The sequence below is a fragment of the Molothrus aeneus genome, chromosome 1 (assembly GCF_037042795.1).
Source record: "Molothrus aeneus isolate 106 chromosome 1, BPBGC_Maene_1.0, whole genome shotgun sequence".
In the NCBI taxonomy this organism is placed as follows: Eukaryota; Metazoa; Chordata; class Aves; order Passeriformes; family Icteridae; genus Molothrus; species Molothrus aeneus.
This window is the reverse complement of record NC_089646.1, coordinates 90836164-90854486: the sequence shown is the minus strand read 5'-3', so window position 1 is coordinate 90854486 and position 18323 is coordinate 90836164. Positions and strand designations below refer to the sequence as shown.

Sequence of the window (18323 nt, the reverse complement as noted above, 5' to 3'; positions counted from 1 at the left end):
GCCGAGCGAGCGGTGGCTGCCGTCTCACGGACACGGGCGCGCCTCCGCCCCGGCAGACTCGGCGAAGTTCTCAGGACCTGCCCACGCCGCGACACCCGCCCGCCGGCAGCGCTGCCCCGCCAGGAAGCCGGCACGGCTCCTCCGCCGCCGGCTCCTCCCTCCTCCCCGCCCCGCCGCCGGCTAGCCCGGAGGGGCGCGGCGCGGAAGAGCCGGGCTCGGGCGCTGCCGCGGGGCGGGGAGCGGTACCCCGGGACAGGGAACCGGCCCCGCTTGTCCCCCGGGCGTGCTGCGCCACTGCCGCCCGCCAGCCGCCACCCCGGGAACGATGTCCCTCGGTTTCCTGGTGGTCGGAAGGCTGCTTGGCCCCCGAGGGTTCCGGCATCCCAGGGAAGGCACACGGCTCCAGCCTGCTCCGCGGTCACCCTGGGGACATAGCCGGTGGAACCAGCGCTGGTGCTGACCCATCCCGGGGCAAGGAGGGAGCGGAAGCCATCCCGGTTCTGTCGGATCACACAGAACTGGGATGCGGGGAGGAGGGAGGCATGTTCCTTTTGCTGTCACCCTTCAAGGGTGATCTGGTCGCATGGAAGCTTGAGGGACCTTCATAAGCGCTGGTTAGCTGCGTGGTGGATATGCCATTTCCCCAGAAAGGGAAAGATCTGCTGGCACTGAGGTGTCAGGGCCACAGCAAGCTGGAAGTAATTGAGGTAGCCTCTGGAAGTAATTGAGGTAGCCCCAAGACTTGCTGTCTGTGGACAGAAATTTTCAGAGCTGCAGGACAGCATTTCCCACAGAGGAGCTAGGAAGAGTTTAGGGGTCAAAGGGAGCAAATTGATAAGAAACCAGGCTTCATCCATTCTGCTGCCTGTAGGATAGCATGTGCTTCAGAAGAAGAGCAGAACGCAGGCTAAGAAACTATAGGCATTAATGACAAGCTTTTTTGCTGAAGAAAGGAGTGTTCTTGGTTGAAAAAAGTCAACCAATGTGGCCTCATTGAGAGAAATCCAAAATACTAGTGAAAATCCCAAGTTTGTTATACACATATTAGGCAGTCCATTCTATGGCTTGACAGAATCATGGGGAAAAAAGCCAACAGTAGCACTAGTTAGAGCTTTCAGATTTGCTTCACACTCAACAACATATCCATACTGCTTGTTTTACTTCAGCTCACAACAATATGAAGCCCCGTCTGCCTAAACTTGTGATCTGGAGACCGTGAGATTACGCGAGTTCCTGATTTTGTGTTTAAAATACTTTAACATAAATGTAACATAACTGGATACAGTTTCTCATTCCCAGTAGGGAACTGGAACTGGTTTTGAGGGGTAATTTGCTCCACGCAGTTTCCACGTTCACTGCAACATCCTCTGCTGTTGGGGGCCTGTCAAGATCAGCCCAGCAGAGGAGTTCGGTCATGCCCAGAGAGAGAACTTCAGCCCAGTACACAGCACTGGGCGGTGCTCACCAGCACTACTGAGGACTGAGTGAAACTAACACTAAGGAACGGAAAAAAATTCATCATTTTCAGGGTCAGAGCATACAGCTATGAGCTCTTTCTGATTTTACACGATAATAAATATTGACTCAACTACTGTGGGGGCCATGCTCTGGACAGAAGGATGCTGAAAAATCAGTGACAGATTCTGATTCCGGCAAGCTAGTATAAATCAAGTAATCTAGGTGGATTTGCCATGAGTGTGTGTATGGACGGATTATTTCTTATTCAGCTATACAGCTAGCTATCACAGGAAATTATATAGGCACAAATCTAGTTTCAATATGCTTTGTAGAGAACTACTAAATATCAATATGTTGGACATGAGAATTTACATTGCATATGAAGAATGTCATGTCTAGCAAACTTTGGGTCTGAAGAGTCAGCTGGCACCAGTTATTGCATGCCCAGTGTTTGCTTTGCCTCCTTGCTTGCCATCTTTCTGAATGAAGGAAGCCTATTCCTGGTATGAATCAAAGGAGAAGAGATCCTCCTGGACTCCCAAAAGAAGTTACTGAGGAGATTGGGAAGAGCAAAATGTAGGACTAAGAGTTAACTAAGAAGAGTGAGAAAAAAAAAAAAACACAAAAAAAGTCCCAAGAAAAAAACCCAGAGAGTTCTGCTGCAGAGGTTCTTAAATATTATAAGAATCTGTATTTTATATAAGTATTTTAAGTATTAGAGCAATATGGAAGAAGCACAAGAACATGATCACATGACTAAAACAAGTTCTGAAACAAAAATTGGGAAACAGAGAACCAAAAATTACAGAACTGCTCTCAGCAGTAATAATGCTCTTATGGCAAAGTCATGGGTGAAGACTTTCTGTGATGACCACTGCAGTGGGGATTGAAGTATTGCTAGTAAACAGTAGTTCCCTGGGGATGACATCCAAACACATAAACCAGAGGAAATTCATTAAGAGAAAGTACAGTAATTAGGCTAATGTAAAAATCATAAAGAATCAATTATTTGCATTCACAAAGAAGTATGTACAAGATATAAAGAATATGAAGGTAAAACATGTTTTGTCAAACCTTTTCAAACATTTTTGGGATGTAAATGTGATGGGAAGACTGAACATTCTGAGCTGAAATAGTTAAGGTGTAAAAATTCTCTCTGAACATACAAATAAGCCCCAGCAGGGAAAAAAAAAAATAAATCTTCAATCAACAAGGCAAATGAATGAGTTTACTGCTAGCCATAAAACTTGCAGCAAAATTTTCATGGAAGTGTTCCTTTTAAGCAGTTCTCTTGTTTCTTTCAGGTTGAATAACAATGGAAGTTAAAATAATTTGTTATGATTTCTTAGTGTTTAGTGAGTTATAATTTCAATTTCTTCAGGAGTTTCAACCAAAGATAAGTAGAGCAACCAAACAAGTCATATAAAAACTCTAATTACCTATCTAGAGATATCTATTGTGTCCTTAGTTGTCCAAATTAAAACAGATCAGTAGAATAATCAATGGCTTTGAAAAGTTTATTTTTAAAAACAGAAAATTTTTTCTTCACCTCAGAAAGTATTCAAAATATTAATTAAAACTTTCAAAAAGCACTAAGAGAAAAGGACTAACCACAACAATATGCAAATGTCCACAAGAATTCACATAATAGTGAATGTAATGGCTGAAATTAAGGGTGTATCTCTTGCTCTCTGAAATATGCTTGAAATGCAGGTAATATTTAGTTCACCTAAAATACATGAGCTTATTGAAGAACCAGGTTTACATATAGGGAATACCAAAAGAGGTAAGATAAGATGAACTATTAAACAGCTGTATAGTTATTAAAAGGTATTCTTATTTTTAGTGACGATATATACATTACAGAAAAAACAGAGCTATTAAATTTTGCCAAATATTTAAAATTCACCTCATAGAAACCTTTCCTTTTTTTTTCTTTTGTGTGTAAAAAGCAAAAATCTAAAATGGAAATAGAGTGGGAAGACTGCATTTTCAATAAGTTAAACAGCTTCCCAAATTCACCCTTTCAGACTAAAAATAAAGTATCAAATAATATATTTCAGAATAAAGTTCCTAGTTCTAGAAAATGCCAAAGCTTACATATTCTAAAGAAAAAAAATCAGAAGAATATGATAGGAAACATCATGTATGAATACTTTGGACATAGATAGGAAATTTGCTTAAGGAGAGGAAGAATCATCCAAGCTATAAAACATACTCCCTGGAGATAGCATTGGACCTATGGGGTCATTGTTCATCATTGTTTTAACTGTGCATAAAAACTGTGCACAAAAACTGTGCACTGTCCTGCAAGACCCCCCCCAATTCTCACATTGGCTGCTCTTTCTCTCCTTTATTAGCACAAATATTTTTAAAATATTATTATTCAGCCTATTGTACTACCAGTGCCAAGGATTTTTTTTTTAATAAATGTGTTTGGATTAAAAGTCTCTTTATTTGAGACAGCTGCACAGCTCATGCAAAACACGAAATGAGCCGCACCCTGCTTTCCCAGGACCAAAGGGTCCTCAGTGCTTCAGCAGGAACCCTGTTTCACAGCGTAGGCTCCAGGTCAAGAAAGAAGCTGGGTGTATAGTGCAGAGGCAGAAAGATCAAGGAATTGAGAGGAAGAACCCTAAAAATAAAACAGAATAAAAACACAGACTAGACGACTGAGATAGAAACTGTCGCCTATTCCAGGGATCTTCTATCCTAATCTTCTATTCATCAGCCTTCTAGGCTGATGAATGCTGTGAAATTCTCCTAGTGACAGGTCAATAAAATGAGGCAGCATTCAGTGGACTACTTGGGCAAGACCTCAGCTGCACCAGTTTGCAGATCTCTGTAGAACATGTATGTGCACATGTGTATGTGCACCCATAGATAAAATACACATACAAAATGCCTGCTCAAAAGGTCACATACAAGCCAGGATGGACAGACAGAGACAGAACATGCATGTCAAAGCCATCAATCAATATATTTGCTTGCTGTAGGTATGCATCGATTGGATATAATTTTTCTCTTACGCTAAATAGCAAGCATGAACTGCAGGCAGTGGAAGAGATAAGGAACATAAAGGAAACCTAGGCCAGGAAGCTTAGCTGTCAGAAAGTATTGGAACAAAACTGCAGTTCTGCTCACAAGCTATGGTATGATGTGACACGTTAATGAAGATATATGTTGGAAACCTGACTGATTTTTCATACAGTCTCATGTGGACACAATGAATTAAAATACTGAGTTGCAAATATTTTTTGAAAGTTTGTCAAAATTATGGCATACTCTGAAACAAATAAATGAAGTAAATTCCTCATAAAGGTATAGCAGCTTGTCACAGTAGACAAAGAGAAGACCACGATTAAAATTCTGAACCAAGAAGTCAAGCAGATATTATGTTGTGAAATTAATCTATGTCACCCTACACTGTAGCTACTTATTACCATTTGGTTTTTAGTAATTTTATCAAGGTTGTTTCTGTTTCTATGCCTGAAAGGAACACAGTTAACATACATAAGTACAGTGATACTGGGGAAGCATTTCCTTTTCTGTGATGGTATTTCTAATATATGTGTCTTCCTTTTCATTAAGGCAGGGATAAGTGTCTTCACACAAAAGACATACTAAAAGTTTCAGTTTTCTTTTTCTCAGAAGTATGACTTTCTTGTGATTCACATCAGTAAGATTTTACAGTAGGAAATAATCTTTTACCTCTTAAATTGCCATGAAAAAAGCCATCATACTTGGGGATTTGAGATGCCACCATCCTCACACTTTGATAATGCAGATTATGAGTGAATCAGCTACTTCTAGTTTCATAGATTTCTTTGGAACAGATTGCTTGTCTACTTGCATTTCTACATTTCTGAGAGGCTTTTGATTATGATGGCATTTTTACAGTTTTCCATATTACATGATCCTGAATTACATATCAGGTAGAGATTTGCTCATGTATCATGGTATATGTCCAAATATATTACATCCTATTACTGCTGTAAGAGCAACGGAATTTTTTGTTACCTGGCCAATTTGTGGTTCTACATCATTGCACACTTGCGATATTATACTTACTTTACTAGTTCTATGGGTACATTACATGCTCTAATGGTTTCCTAGGCTTTGTTTGACAAATGCTTAGCTCTGAGTCTTGAAGAACAATGACTCTAAGTAATTTATCTCTTTCATTTCACATTATATGATGAGTAGCATCAATAAAACTTGTATCTCCTTGGTGGTGTTGCTGGTGTTTTGAGAACATCAGCAGTGGAGACTTATGTTAGAGAAGTTTCACAGATGTTGATTCCTGACATCTGTACTCCTGCCTTATTTGTTCTGCCCTTTTTGGTGGGCCTGTTCTGTTCCTTGCACTTTTCTCATCTTTATTTGAAAGTAATTTCTTCATTTATTAGTGTTTTTTCTGTCATTTAAAATTATTTTAACCTTGGAGCAATCTAACATTGACTTATACAAATTAGCACAGAACTGATGTAAATGAATTTCTTATCAAAAGCAATGCATTTTTCACTGACTGGACAAAGATGCAGTTTGGACAAATCTTCTGAACAACTAACACACAGTCTGCACTTGAGAATCTTTGTTTTATTTTGTCCCATATTATCTTCCAACCTAAGCTTTCTCCATTATCTTATCCTAATGAACTGTTTGAAAGGCTTAGGTTGATCTTTCATTGATGAAGAAATCAAGTCCTGTGTTTTCAAAAGAGCTTGGTACTGCATCATCCAGGAGAATATTCCATAGCAGTTTATTCATTTCAGAAGAAATTTGATTATTTTTCCTTGCCTTGGTCATTGGTCAGTGACAGAAATCCCTGAGTGATCATACCAGCATAAATGCTGAGGATGCCAACTGAAGATGATGACCATCAGATGACAGCAGCAGAATTCAGAACAAATAATTTTCCCTCTCATTTTTTAAACCCCATCAAATATTTCCTATGTCCTGTAAACTTCTTAAAATAAGTGTTGCATCTTTTGCTGATAGGCTTCTCATTCCATTCATGATATTTTTGTCTGGAGTTTCAAACCATTAGTAGAAATTGATAGCATAACTATCAGCTATATAACATAAATTTGTAGGATCACCATGTTGAGTAGCTTATCTCAAAGATAAACTGGAGTGATCCTGTCATTAATTTGACAATATCCAAGCATGCACTTTGATATGGTAAGTATGACCCAATTTTCTTCAATCATGAATAATGTATTGCATTAATCTCTCTTGCCATTCCCTTCTTCCAGGCTCCGAAATCTTACAAAGAGTGATTTGCACCATCCAGCTTTATTGACAACAACAAGCTTCTCACACCGTTATAATGTAAGGATGGCTGTAGGCTGTTTTGGCTGGACCAAAATTCTCCCTAGCCATGCATCTTCACTCTGCTGATGGCCACTGTAAGCTTCTTTACGCTTAAGAAAATTATTGAACATAAATGTAGGCGACACATACTTAAATATTCTACATGCTATCTATAATTAAAGAAGTATCCCTGAATACGTGCCCTGTCCAGGAAATTGTTCTATTATTTCTGTAATGATAAATATGATTTTTTTTTTTTTGCCATGAATGGTACTTTCCCAAAGGAAAAGTGTCCATAACCACAGCCAGGACTCTTGTTTGCTGTAGACTTTCTCAAAGTGTAATAATTTGGCCCTTTGCCATGATGATCTGGCAATCTGGATTTGCCTGTGTATCAGAGCCAAAAAGCTGTATAACTTGGAAGATAAGAATGGCACTGCCTAAAACCAGGGGATTGCTACATTTTAGTGGCATTTGATAGTTTTATACTCCTTTTAAGTTTTCCTAGTCTTCTCATCCCCAAATCCTCCACCCTATAACAAGTGCCCTGTCCTGCCATTGAAGTCACTGATTTTATAGATAGGGACACAACACGATATTGAGTTATGAAGTTCAAGATTTTTCTCTTCTTTTTTGCTCTGCTTTAGATGTTGTAAAATCGGTTTAACCTAGAAAAGATTTCAGGATTTCCTGGGGGGCTGAAACTGAAGAGAAGACACGCAAGAAATTCATAGTTATGCACAAAGATTTTAAACTGTAAGACTAATCAGCACTGTCAGGAGATGGGAAATGGGTGTTTGTAGGGGAAAAGACTGAACTTCGAATCCTGTATCTCATTGAAGAGAGAGACTGCTTTGGAGCTAAAGGAGACACAAAGTAGGACGGCGCAAGTAAAGGCTGGAGTATCAGGTACACGGAGCGGGGCTGACAGAGGGACCGCGCCAGGTTGTAGGAAGTCGCGTTGTGAAGCAAGAAAAAGGGATTGTTGTGTCAGGTGAAAATAAGCCCCACAGCGAAGGCGTGCTGCCATGACCCCGGCCAGAAAGACACGTAATGCGGGGACATTTAATTGCGCGGCAGCCAGTAACGGCGCGGAACGGCTGCAGCCCAGAGCGCAGAAATCCCTGGCGAAGGGGGCAGGAGCCGTGAGGACACAGGCGCTGGCTGGGCGAGGCGGGGGGACACCACTGGGGCTGCCAGCGGGGCAGGAGAGGCGCTTAGACCCCCGGCCCAGGCTGGGATAACCTTCGCCGGCTCCGAGGAGAGCGGCCCAGCCCGGCTCCCCCTTCACGCCGTGCGAGAGCGGCCGGGGCGCTGCGGCCGCCCTGGGCCGGCCTCCTCCTGCCGGCCGAGTCCCCTCCTCCCCGCTGCCTCCCCGGCGGCTGAGGGGCGGTCGCGGGCGGCCGAGCCGCTCGGGGCCCGGCAGCGCTGCCCATGGGGGAGAGCGGGGTGCCCCCCCAGGTCCAGCTCTTCCTCCGCGCCTGCGAGCAGGGCGACTGCGAGACCGCCCGACGCCTCTTGGGGCTGCCCGCCGGCGGCGGCGACCCCGCGGCCCCCTCCTCCTTGTCGTGCGGCCCCGAGGAGACGGCGGCGGAGCCCCGCGGCGAAGCGTCGTCCCCGCCGAGCCCCGCCGTGCCCGTGGACTGCACGGACGAGGCCGGCAACACGGGGCTGCAGTTCGCCGCGGCGGGGGGGCACGAGCAGCTGGTGCGGTTCCTGCTGCGGAAGGGCGCCTCGGTGCAGAGCAGGAACCACTACGGATGGAGCCCCCTCATGCAAGCGGCCAGGTACGGGAGAGGGAGGGAGGGATCAGGGCCGAGGTGCGGGTCTCCCACCGCCATCCCGCCCCGCCGCGGAGCGTCGGCCTAGTCGGCGGCAGTCCCGGGGCGGGGAAGGGAGGGAGGGCCGCCGGGGCTCTGCCTTCCCCGCCCCCGGGCTGCCGCGGGCGCTCGGCTCCCTCGCTCTCCGAACCGCGGTCCCCGGGCCGAGGGAGGGCGCCGGGGAGCTCCGGGCGAGCCAGCGTGGGAGAGAGGGCGGGCGCCATGTTGAGGGCCGCGGTGGGTTGGTGCCAGCGGAGCCCTGAGTTGTCCCGGGGGGATCGGAGTGGTCGCCTGTTCCCGTCCCTGGGTGGGGGTGAGGAGGGGCTGTCCGGTGTAGAATTGGCTAAGTGTTATCCTGGGGCATTAGAAACTTCTCATGTTAAGAATGTGGTATTTGAAGCACTGCATGCTATTCCTTGGTTTAGCCAGCGCAAAATTGGAGCTAACGTGAAACACTGCTCTCCTCTGTGACAATAGGTATATGCACGTAGCCTTACTTAATTTGCATGGAGTTTTTTTGGTTTTGGTTTTTTTTTTTTTTCATCTGTGTGTGTCATACTTACTTGTTGAAAACTACGTTTGATGTAGAACATACTGAAGCGAACTGAAACAATTAATTTCCCTTAGTTTGCCCATGTTTGCCTTGATGGCTTGCTGGAGGATAGGGAAAATCATTGCTGAGGGTTTTTAATGACAAAACGCTTGTTTTCTGCATCAGTGATGCTGTCCTCTGCGTAACCCACTGATGGGCCATGGGAGGTTCCCGTGTTGCTGATGCTGGGTATTGGTGCTTGTCTTTATTCCTACAAGCACACCTTGGGTTCACAGGTGTGTTTTGCATGGTTGGAGGGCATTGCTGTCCTATAATAACTGAATGCTTAATCAGGAGAATAAATGTTTTTTTTTTTTATTCTAGTGGTGTTTTGTTTTGTTTTTTGGTTTTTTTTTGAGAGGGGGGAGGTTTTGTTTGTTTGCTGGTATTTGTTTTGTTTTTTGTTGGTTGCCTTTTTTTTTAAATTTCATAACTTTAAAATACTTGGAAACAAATAATCTGTTTCAAAGTCAACATTTCTCTTTTCAATTAATAGCCATAGAAAGTTCCCAAAGAATGAGTCACACAGCTGGTTTCCCAGTAAGAACAAGGAAGACATGGTTCAACAATTTGGGTATTTTATGAAGGTTTTAAAAAAAAGAAAAAACTTTGCAGAAACAGATTTTTTTTCCCTCTTAATGAAAACCATACACTCATTCCCTAAAAACAATAAAGTCAGATGACTAAAACCCTCTCACTGATTTCAAGAAATGACTGGCTGACGTTTGAAAAGTACTGTATATATTGTCGAAAAGCATAAAGTAGAAGAGCATTTTTCTCTTTTCTTTTTAATGGATAACCAGAAAGGAAGCCCGGTGTTGGTACAAAGGTAAGCTTCAGACTTATGTAGCTGTTTCATTTTCTGGCTGTGATTAGCTCTATTGCAGTTGGACAGGAGGTTGCAAATATGCATAAAATTACTGTGTGCAGGGGTTGCAGGCTCTATTGAGGCGATGCAGTGAAGGGTACAGGATAGATTTAGGGAGTACACAAGCTCCAGAGGCTTCCTCCTGCAACTGTATACTCTCTGGAGGAAACAAAGGACTTTGAGGCTGTGGTTGCTTTAAGTGGTTAGTAGCATTCTCTGTGGTTTCCTCGACAAAGGTTTGCTTTGCTGTAATGTACAAAAGTTGCCTTCAGGGTCAGAGTTGGGCTATGCTAAGCACAACGTGCATGAGCATGCAGTAGTGCATGATGCCTGCAACAAGAGCACGACGCACACGTCTTGTCAAGGTATTATATTTGTTAAAATATGGGGTTGCCATTTTCTCACTGATAACTGGCTGGTTGGGGGTGTGGCTTGTCTGATTGCCTTTTGCTTACTGACGAACTAGCAGAGCCTCTGATAGTCAAGTGATATCAAAGCTAGGTTTCTGGTAAAGGTGGTGTCAGAGTTCAGTACTCTGAGCAAGTTCTTGTAGATATTTCACACAAGGAGGGTTTGGTGCCATATTTCATTATTGGCAGATACTTAATATTACACAGGGTTTTAATTTAGCCTTGTAATACAGCAGTCTCTTGAAATCATAGCACAAGCCTGACCTAGAAACTGCAACAGACAGTCGAATCACAAGACACTATGGCACACCCATTACCAGTCCCTGTATGCTCATCATCGCAGTGCTGGGTGTTGGAAGGAATGGGTTAAAAACCTAAAGACTGTTGAGGAGGATTTTAAATCACTTAAGTGACCTTGCAGCCAGGAATAATTCTTGATAAGTCTTGTGTGAACTGCAGGCCATTGGTCCTTTAGCATGAACTGGTAATGGTGCCTGCTTCTCCACTTCTGTATCTCTCCCTGTGTGTTGCTTTGGGGATCCCCAGGTTCACGAGGTAACAAATAAATTTACTCTTTGCATTCTAGCTGAGTGAGTTTGTGGTTGTTCTGTCTGCCTGCTTTTGTCAACTTACTCACTGGGTATCCCCAGTTACCAGGAAGGAGTACCTGGCTGGAAGCCAACTCAAGCACCTTACTTTTTTAAAATTTATTTTCATTTCATTTTGGTGCTCGGTGTTGGGCTGAACCGTGTTGATGCTTCCCCCCATGCTGGTGTGTGTGACTGAGGAGCAGAATAATTTCCATTGATTGTTTTAGGGAAGGCCATTCACATGGCCAGTTGTCCCACTGCTGGTAAACCATTTCTCTTAAAGATCCTCTCTGGTCCCCTTGGTGTTGAGGGAAGTTCAGCTAACTTTACAGCAGTGATGGCCACTCACCGTGTTCTTCTCTGAGCTTCATGGACGCATCTGTATTCCCTAAGTCTTCTTACATTGTGGGAGTTCATTGATGGTTCACAACTGGAAAACAAGGGATACTGCAGATTTATCAACTGGAGAGTCAGTCTTTTATAATGGTCTTTTTCTTCCTTAGTTAGCACTGACTCTGCAGTTTTTACTCCAGTTGTTCAGTAGTAATGGCAGTACTTAATAAAGATCTCTGGAAACAAACTGGCTTTGATCTTTTAATGTGATACATCTGTGGAAATAAGAGGATGAAAGTGACACTGGTTTATGGAAGTTATGAGTTGGTGCCCTGTGGCAGAAAATGAGGCTGGCACTTTGCTGCTTTGAGCAGACCACCCTCTTCAATAGGTGCCTGCTTTATGAGCACGGTCACTGGTGCATGTGGAATGGTTTAGTTTACAGTCCTCAGCTGATGAGTGGTCTCCTCCAGCAAGGTGCCCATTGTCACAATCAGAGATGCTTGTATGGTCCCTCACAGTGTATGTATTAGTCAATTGGCAAATTTGGTAATGAAGTTTTCTAGGTTCGGAGTATGTTGGTTTTTTGCAGTCCAAGGTGTTAATTCTCCCTTGTGTCTCTTTCTTCCAAGGTTTGGACATCTAAGCGTGGCCCATATCTTGCTGGAGAATGGTGCTGATCTCAATGCACAGAACAAGTTAGGAGCCAGTGTCCTCACAATGGCCTCCAGAGGCGGTCATGTCAGCATGGTGAAATTGTTGCTGGAATCTGGAGCTTTTGTGGACAATTACGACCATTTTAGCACAAATGTACTTAACAGCAGCAGAGATGATCTTCCCGATATCACTCCACTGATGGCAGCTGCTCAGCATGGACATGAGGCAGTGGTGCATCTGTTGCTAGACTGGGGAGCTGATTGTAACTACACTATAAAGACAATGGGCTGGAGCCCTTTAATGCTGGCAGCCGTTAGTGGAAAGGTGAGCTTGGCACAGCAGCTCATGGAGAAAGGTGCCAACCCTGATCACTTGAATGTGCTGCATAAAACACCTTTTGAAATCTCTGTTGGCTTCAAACACAAAGACATGAAGGACTATTTGGAATCTCTCACAACGATTAGGCCTCAGGCAGGTATGGAATTATTTTTTTTGTTTCTCTTTAGGAATTGAGGAGCTTACTTTGTATGGGCATGATGTTCTTTGTAATTTGCAGCTGGATTTTGAAAATGTTGGAGTAGGCACACCTACTTCAGCTGAGGTACAAGTGCCCAACTTCAGCAAATTTTTTCCATGTTAGCAGGATAAGATTCCTGTCTGTATGTGGCTGTTTTGGGGACACTTTTCAAGATATTTATGCAAGCCAGCACTGGGAAGTGCTTAACAAGAGGTTTTGGAAGAGCTGGATTTTCCAGCTTTGTACTGTTTGCTATAAAAGATAAGGATGTGGCTAGCTCTAGAAAGATCATTTTCCACTGCCATATGGACATGTCCAAAACTGTTGTCTGCATTTGGTGTCATTTCTGCAGGTCAAGCTTCCCTTGTACTTGAAGAAGTAAGAACAAAAATCAGACATCTGTTTCTGCTGTAGAGAAGGTGTGAACTCAGATATTGACTTATAGGTTAAGTTGGAACTCTAGAGCTTTCATCCAGCCATGCTGCCAGGCAGGACTGATTGATTGTAGATGTTTGCTCATGACCTTGAGGAACAGACATCTGTTGCTTACAGTATACAGGATCAGAGATCCATGGAATTCATGAGTGTCCATGTGTTTGCATGTACAGGGTGTATGTTCAGGCAGAGTTGGCCTCAACTTAAAGTATTGAAGGATTCTGTTTAAGTGAGAAGACTGGACTTGCTTTAAAGCAGATTGATGTTTGTCACCTCTGCTGAGGGGGAATTTCCATCATCAGGAGGCTAGTAACTCACTTGGGCAGAGAGGGGGGTAAAAACATTATTCTTCCACACAAATTTCTGCATTGGTTTTTGATCATACTTCAAGTCTCCTCCTAGTGCTGGAGTCTTGAATATCCTGTGAAGAAGAAAGATCATTTTTGTCGTCTGGAAGACAGGAAAAAAGGAACTTTTCTTCTGATCCATTGCCATAGATAGGGTGAATTGCCTCCTAGGAGAAAGCAGCTCTCTTCCCACAGCTGTTCTCAGCAGCAGATTTACTACCTGGAATGGCTTGAGTGTTACCTGCCTTCTGTCCCTGTCCTTACTTAGGCTTACCCAGATCTCAGTCTTTCCTTCTGGCATCTTCTTATGGTCTCCTGCTCCCTGAAGCTGCCTCTCCTCCAGAGTTTTCACATGACAAGAATGGAGCCTGGTCCTTTCCTAAACTAGTCTTTTGAAATCTGTTTTACAGTGGTGAGCTCATACACACAGTTCCTTCTATAAGAGCAGTTTCTGAATCAGGAGAAAATGTAGGACCCATCACTCTCTTTCCTGGGCTTAAAATAAGAGTTTCTTGGAGTATTTTGGGCTTTTCAGCAATTGCTTTTGTTCATCATATTAAGGTGACTTCCTTTGGAGTAAAGCTGTGAACATAAACCTTTTCTGTGTTTCATAAAAATGCCAGAATTGGGCTCACGAAATCTCTCAGTGTCTCCTTGTTTTCCATAAAATTTTGTTACCCCATGGATTCCGTGGTAATAATTTGTCCATAATAATTTCGAAGATAGAGGACGGTATTTTCTGGCATGAGTGGAAGGTGAAAAATATGTCACTATTTTTTCCTCATCTTATATAGTGTCGGAATTTTCGAAGTACTGTTAAGCCAGGTAAAAAGAATGATTCTTCGCTCAAAATATTACAATTTGTAATAATTACAGTTCTTATTATGGGGATGATTATCTGGGAGCTGAAGAATATTAATTCACAAGTAACAAGCCACATAGTTAAATTGACACTATTATTTTTGTGACCTTTACAAATTAACCTGGAAATACTCAAGAGGAAATAAAACTGGAGCAGCTTGTAAAACTCCTTTTGAGTCACCTTTCAAAATAATCCCATACAATTTGAGTGTTCACTGTTGTACAGGCGATTTTACCAGACCACAAAGCCATACTGTAATTCTTTAGTGGATATTTTAGACTTCCAGGCAGGAAAAAAAGAGTTTCCAAATACAGTTTCCTGATGGAGAATGGAAATTGAAAAGCCTGTGCTGGTGCCTTATTATAGTTTCTAGCTTTAGCTCTGCTCAAAGAACTATACAGGTGATTCATTCTTCCCAAAGGTAATACAGAACTTGTCAATACTTTCTTTGTTCTTATTAAGTATATGCCTAAACATGTGTTTTATAATACTTTAAATTTTTAATAGTTTTTTGTATAAAAATTCTACTAGAGATTTTTGCTATTCTTTTTGATTGCTAATATAAATGTTTATATTTCTTTCAGATGCAGAAAAGAGGCAACCTGATGTCTTTCATGCTTTGAAAATGGGTAAGTACTGTCATGATTCTTCCACCCTGTCGAGTTTTTCTAACTTCAGAGCATGTCTGTTTGCTAGTGTGGGAAACATGATTTTTCTGTTCCTGCTCTTCACATGTGAGCTACCAAAGCATCTTCCTGGGAAAGCCTCAAGTCTGTTAGATTTTTAGAGTGATCGTGTGCCCTTCTTGTACCCCTGTGATTTTTGAGATTTACAGATGTTAGTGCTGGGTCAGAAGAAGTAGCATAGGAGGGGCCAAATGAATACTGGTCAGCACATTGGGTTTTGGCTTTTTTTTATTTGGCTATGGATGGCAGCACTGTTAAAAAAGCAACTCATTAGATTAAGGAGTGTCCAGGATCCAAAGTAAATTCTGGTGTCTCTGTAGGTTCCAGGGTTTCTGTTTAACAAAGTCTGCTCTGGGTCTGTGTTAAAAAAGCCACCCACTGTCTTTTACCAAACTGGAACGTACAAAAAGTAGTCCTGTTCCAAGAAATTAGCTGAGTGGCATTCGTGGATGTGAGTTTCAGTGAGTGCATTCAAGTGGCTGCAGGGTTTGTCTGGGATTCTGAATGACTTTCCAAGGCAAATGTTCATTTCTGTGATTGAGTTGAAAGCAGCCTATGCTATGAAGCAGTTTACCATCTGAAGGGTTTTTTTAAAGGTGAAAATTTTTCCATTTGCATGGCAGTTGATGATTTGCTTGTTCTTGCCCCTATTCCTGTGGTGGTACACACAGTCACAGAGATCTTTTTTTTCCTTCTCTTCTTCCCTGCTTTTGCCTGCCATAGGACATCAAAAAAATACAGGATGTAGGTGTGCTTAAGCTCTCTGTTTAAGACAGTCCTGACTACCTCATACATTTTTTAAAAGCAGCCCTACTTCAAGATTTAGGAAAAAACCCTCAACCTTGTTCAAATACATTCAGTAACATATTTCATACTGCTTTTTGTAATCTAGACAAGAACTCAAGTGACTACCAGCTTCTTTATGTGGAAACTTGAAAATTAGAATAGATTTTAAGGAACTGTAAAGCTGACTAATGACAGCAAATGACTTTACTCTTGAGCAAGGAGTAGGGAAGTTTTGTATTGGAGGTGTAGTTCGAATACTGGAGGCAGAAAAAAAATCATTAGGAATATAAGAAAGTTGAGTGCTGGAGTAAACTCCTTTGAGGTTGTGGAATTCCATCAGTAAAGGTTTTTAGAATCTTTGTAAGAGGAACTTACTGGTCAGTGTGAGACAGGGCATTATTCTACCTGTTTAAGGCAAGGAATGATCTCCACCACCTTGTAGAGTGCCTTTATACCCAGCTACTTTGATTCTAAAATCGTTGATTCTGTGATTGCAGCCTGTGGAAATGGAACAGGGATCTTTGAAAGAAAAATCATGGTGCCTGAGCATCATTAATTTTCTTTGCAGGACATTATCTTATGGCAATTTAATAGAAATATTCCCTATTTGTGTCTTCACTTGCAGGATGCACTGCAGTTTATACAACCTTCCTTAGTCGTTCATTTCAGAAAATAATTATTGTAATGGGATTGTGCCATAAGTGTACAGGTAGAGAAAATGAGGAAAATACAGTGCCTCATGCAATTTTATGTTGGCTGGAAATATGTACTAATTAACATTTAGGTTATGTTTTATCACTGTTTTACAGGAAACTTTCAGCTGGTTAAAGAGATCATTGATGAAGATCTGAGTCAGGTTAATGTTACCACTGTTGATGGTGCATCTCCTTTAATGATTGCAGCTGTAACTGGACAGCTGCCCCTTGTTCAGTTCCTTGTTGAGAAAAAGGCTGATATTGATAAGCAGGATAATGTTCATGGCTGGACAGCACTAATGCAGGCCACGTACCATGGGTAAGATATGTGCTCTCTTTGTGTCTAGCAGTAAGAAGTTTAATTTTTCTTATGTCCCAATAGAAAAAATCCTCTGTGATACTGACTCTAGAAGCAGAAAGGTCTTAAAAGAAATTAAGAGACTCATGACCTCAGTTTCTCATGACTCTTGCACTGCCCTCAGCTTTTTGGAGCAGATCTGAATTATGTTTTGATCACCATAGTATGAGAAAGACATTAAACTATTAGAGAATGTCCACTGGAGGGCAACATGGATGGTGGAGGGCCTTGAGGGGAAACTGTGTGAGGAGTGACTGAGGTCACTTGGCCTGTTCAGCCTGGAGAAGAGGAGTCTGAGAGGAAAACTCATTGCCGTCTACAATTTCCTCATGGGGGAAAGAGGAGGGACAGGCACTGACATCTTCCTCTGTGGTGACCAGTGACAGGACCCGAGGGAGTGGCCAGAAGTCTCAAGGCAAGGTTTAGGTTGGATATTAGAAAAAAGTTCTTAGCTTAGAGAGTGGTTGGGCACTGGAAAGATCTCCCAAGGGAAGTGGTCACAGCACCTGGCCTGACGGAGTTCAAGGAGTGTTGGAACAAAGCACTCAGAGACATGGTGTGTCCCTTGGGCATGATGCTGTGCAGGGATTCAGCAGTCTTGGATTCAGCAGTCCTTGTGGGTCCCTTCTAACTCCGGTTATTCTGTGATTCTGTGATGTTTGGATTTTAGAATGAGTAAAGCATTTGGGAACCTGAAGCAAGCTCAGTAACTACTGGGAACATAGTGCTCCAGGCAGTCCCCAGGAGCCTTGGTGCACACTTCAGCTTCCATCCTTTGATGTTTTTCAGTATTGTGAAAGATTCTATCACCCTTCCTGCCAGGGTTGTAAGTATTACATGAAGTTATGAAACTTCAAGGCAATCAGCTTTCCATGCACCCATTTTCCAGTCGTAAAACCATTTCTGTGTTCTTCTGTTCAGCCTTTAGTTTTCATCGAGTTTTTGGAAATGCAGCCAAAATAATTGTCATTTTCTGTAAAGCTCCTTTGTAAATCTAAGTAGCTGCTTAGGAGTCAGACCTCAGAAATTGCCCTGGCTGGTACTTCATATGTGATATCTATCATATACTTAACACTGTTTAAATACAGGATATTCAGTTCAGGAAGGTGAACTTTTCTTTTTTGTAGATAAGGCCCGCAGCAAGGTGAAGGTTCTCTTAAGTGGTAGTGCATTAATTGTATAAAGGCAGGTATTCTGCACCAGATTTTTTTTTTTTTAGTCAGCAGATCTCCTTGGACTGTGTAAATGCAACAAAGAGGAAAAATAGGAGGTCAAGTTGTCATTGCCTTGTGAAACTTTTCTGAAGTAGTTCTTGGGACCTTTATTGATCGTAGTGACAGAAGTGCACTAAGATCAGATTTTCTGGTGCAGCTGTTTCACTTAGCATCAGTCACACAGTACACAGCTGGAATAGGAGCAGCCAGCACAAAGTGATGGGCAGGGCTGCTAGCATGTCCCCTTGCTGGTACTCGGGTGCTTGTTTGTGGAAGCACATACAAAAGTTAGTCCTGCATGTGTTTAGATACTGGCTGTTCAGTTTACTGGAGGATGGGATTATGAAAAGTCTTTTCCCTAATATATCAGTCAACTTTG

General features: G+C 42.6%; 1 protein-coding gene across 1 annotated transcript in view; it reads left to right on the top strand.

The window, feature by feature from the left end:
* Positions 1 to 8208: 8208 nt before the first annotated feature.
* The window catches only part of ANKS6 (ankyrin repeat and sterile alpha motif domain containing 6), a 40824-nt gene continuing 30709 nt past the window's right edge, over positions 8209 to 18323 (top strand). The window contains exons 1-4 of the mRNA XM_066560553.1: positions 8209 to 8561; positions 12020 to 12519; positions 14790 to 14834; positions 16487 to 16691. Of these exons, the coding sequence (XP_066416650.1) occupies positions 8209 to 8561; positions 12020 to 12519; positions 14790 to 14834; positions 16487 to 16691 (1103 nt within the window). The remainder of the gene's footprint in view (positions 8562 to 12019; positions 12520 to 14789; positions 14835 to 16486; positions 16692 to 18323) is intronic.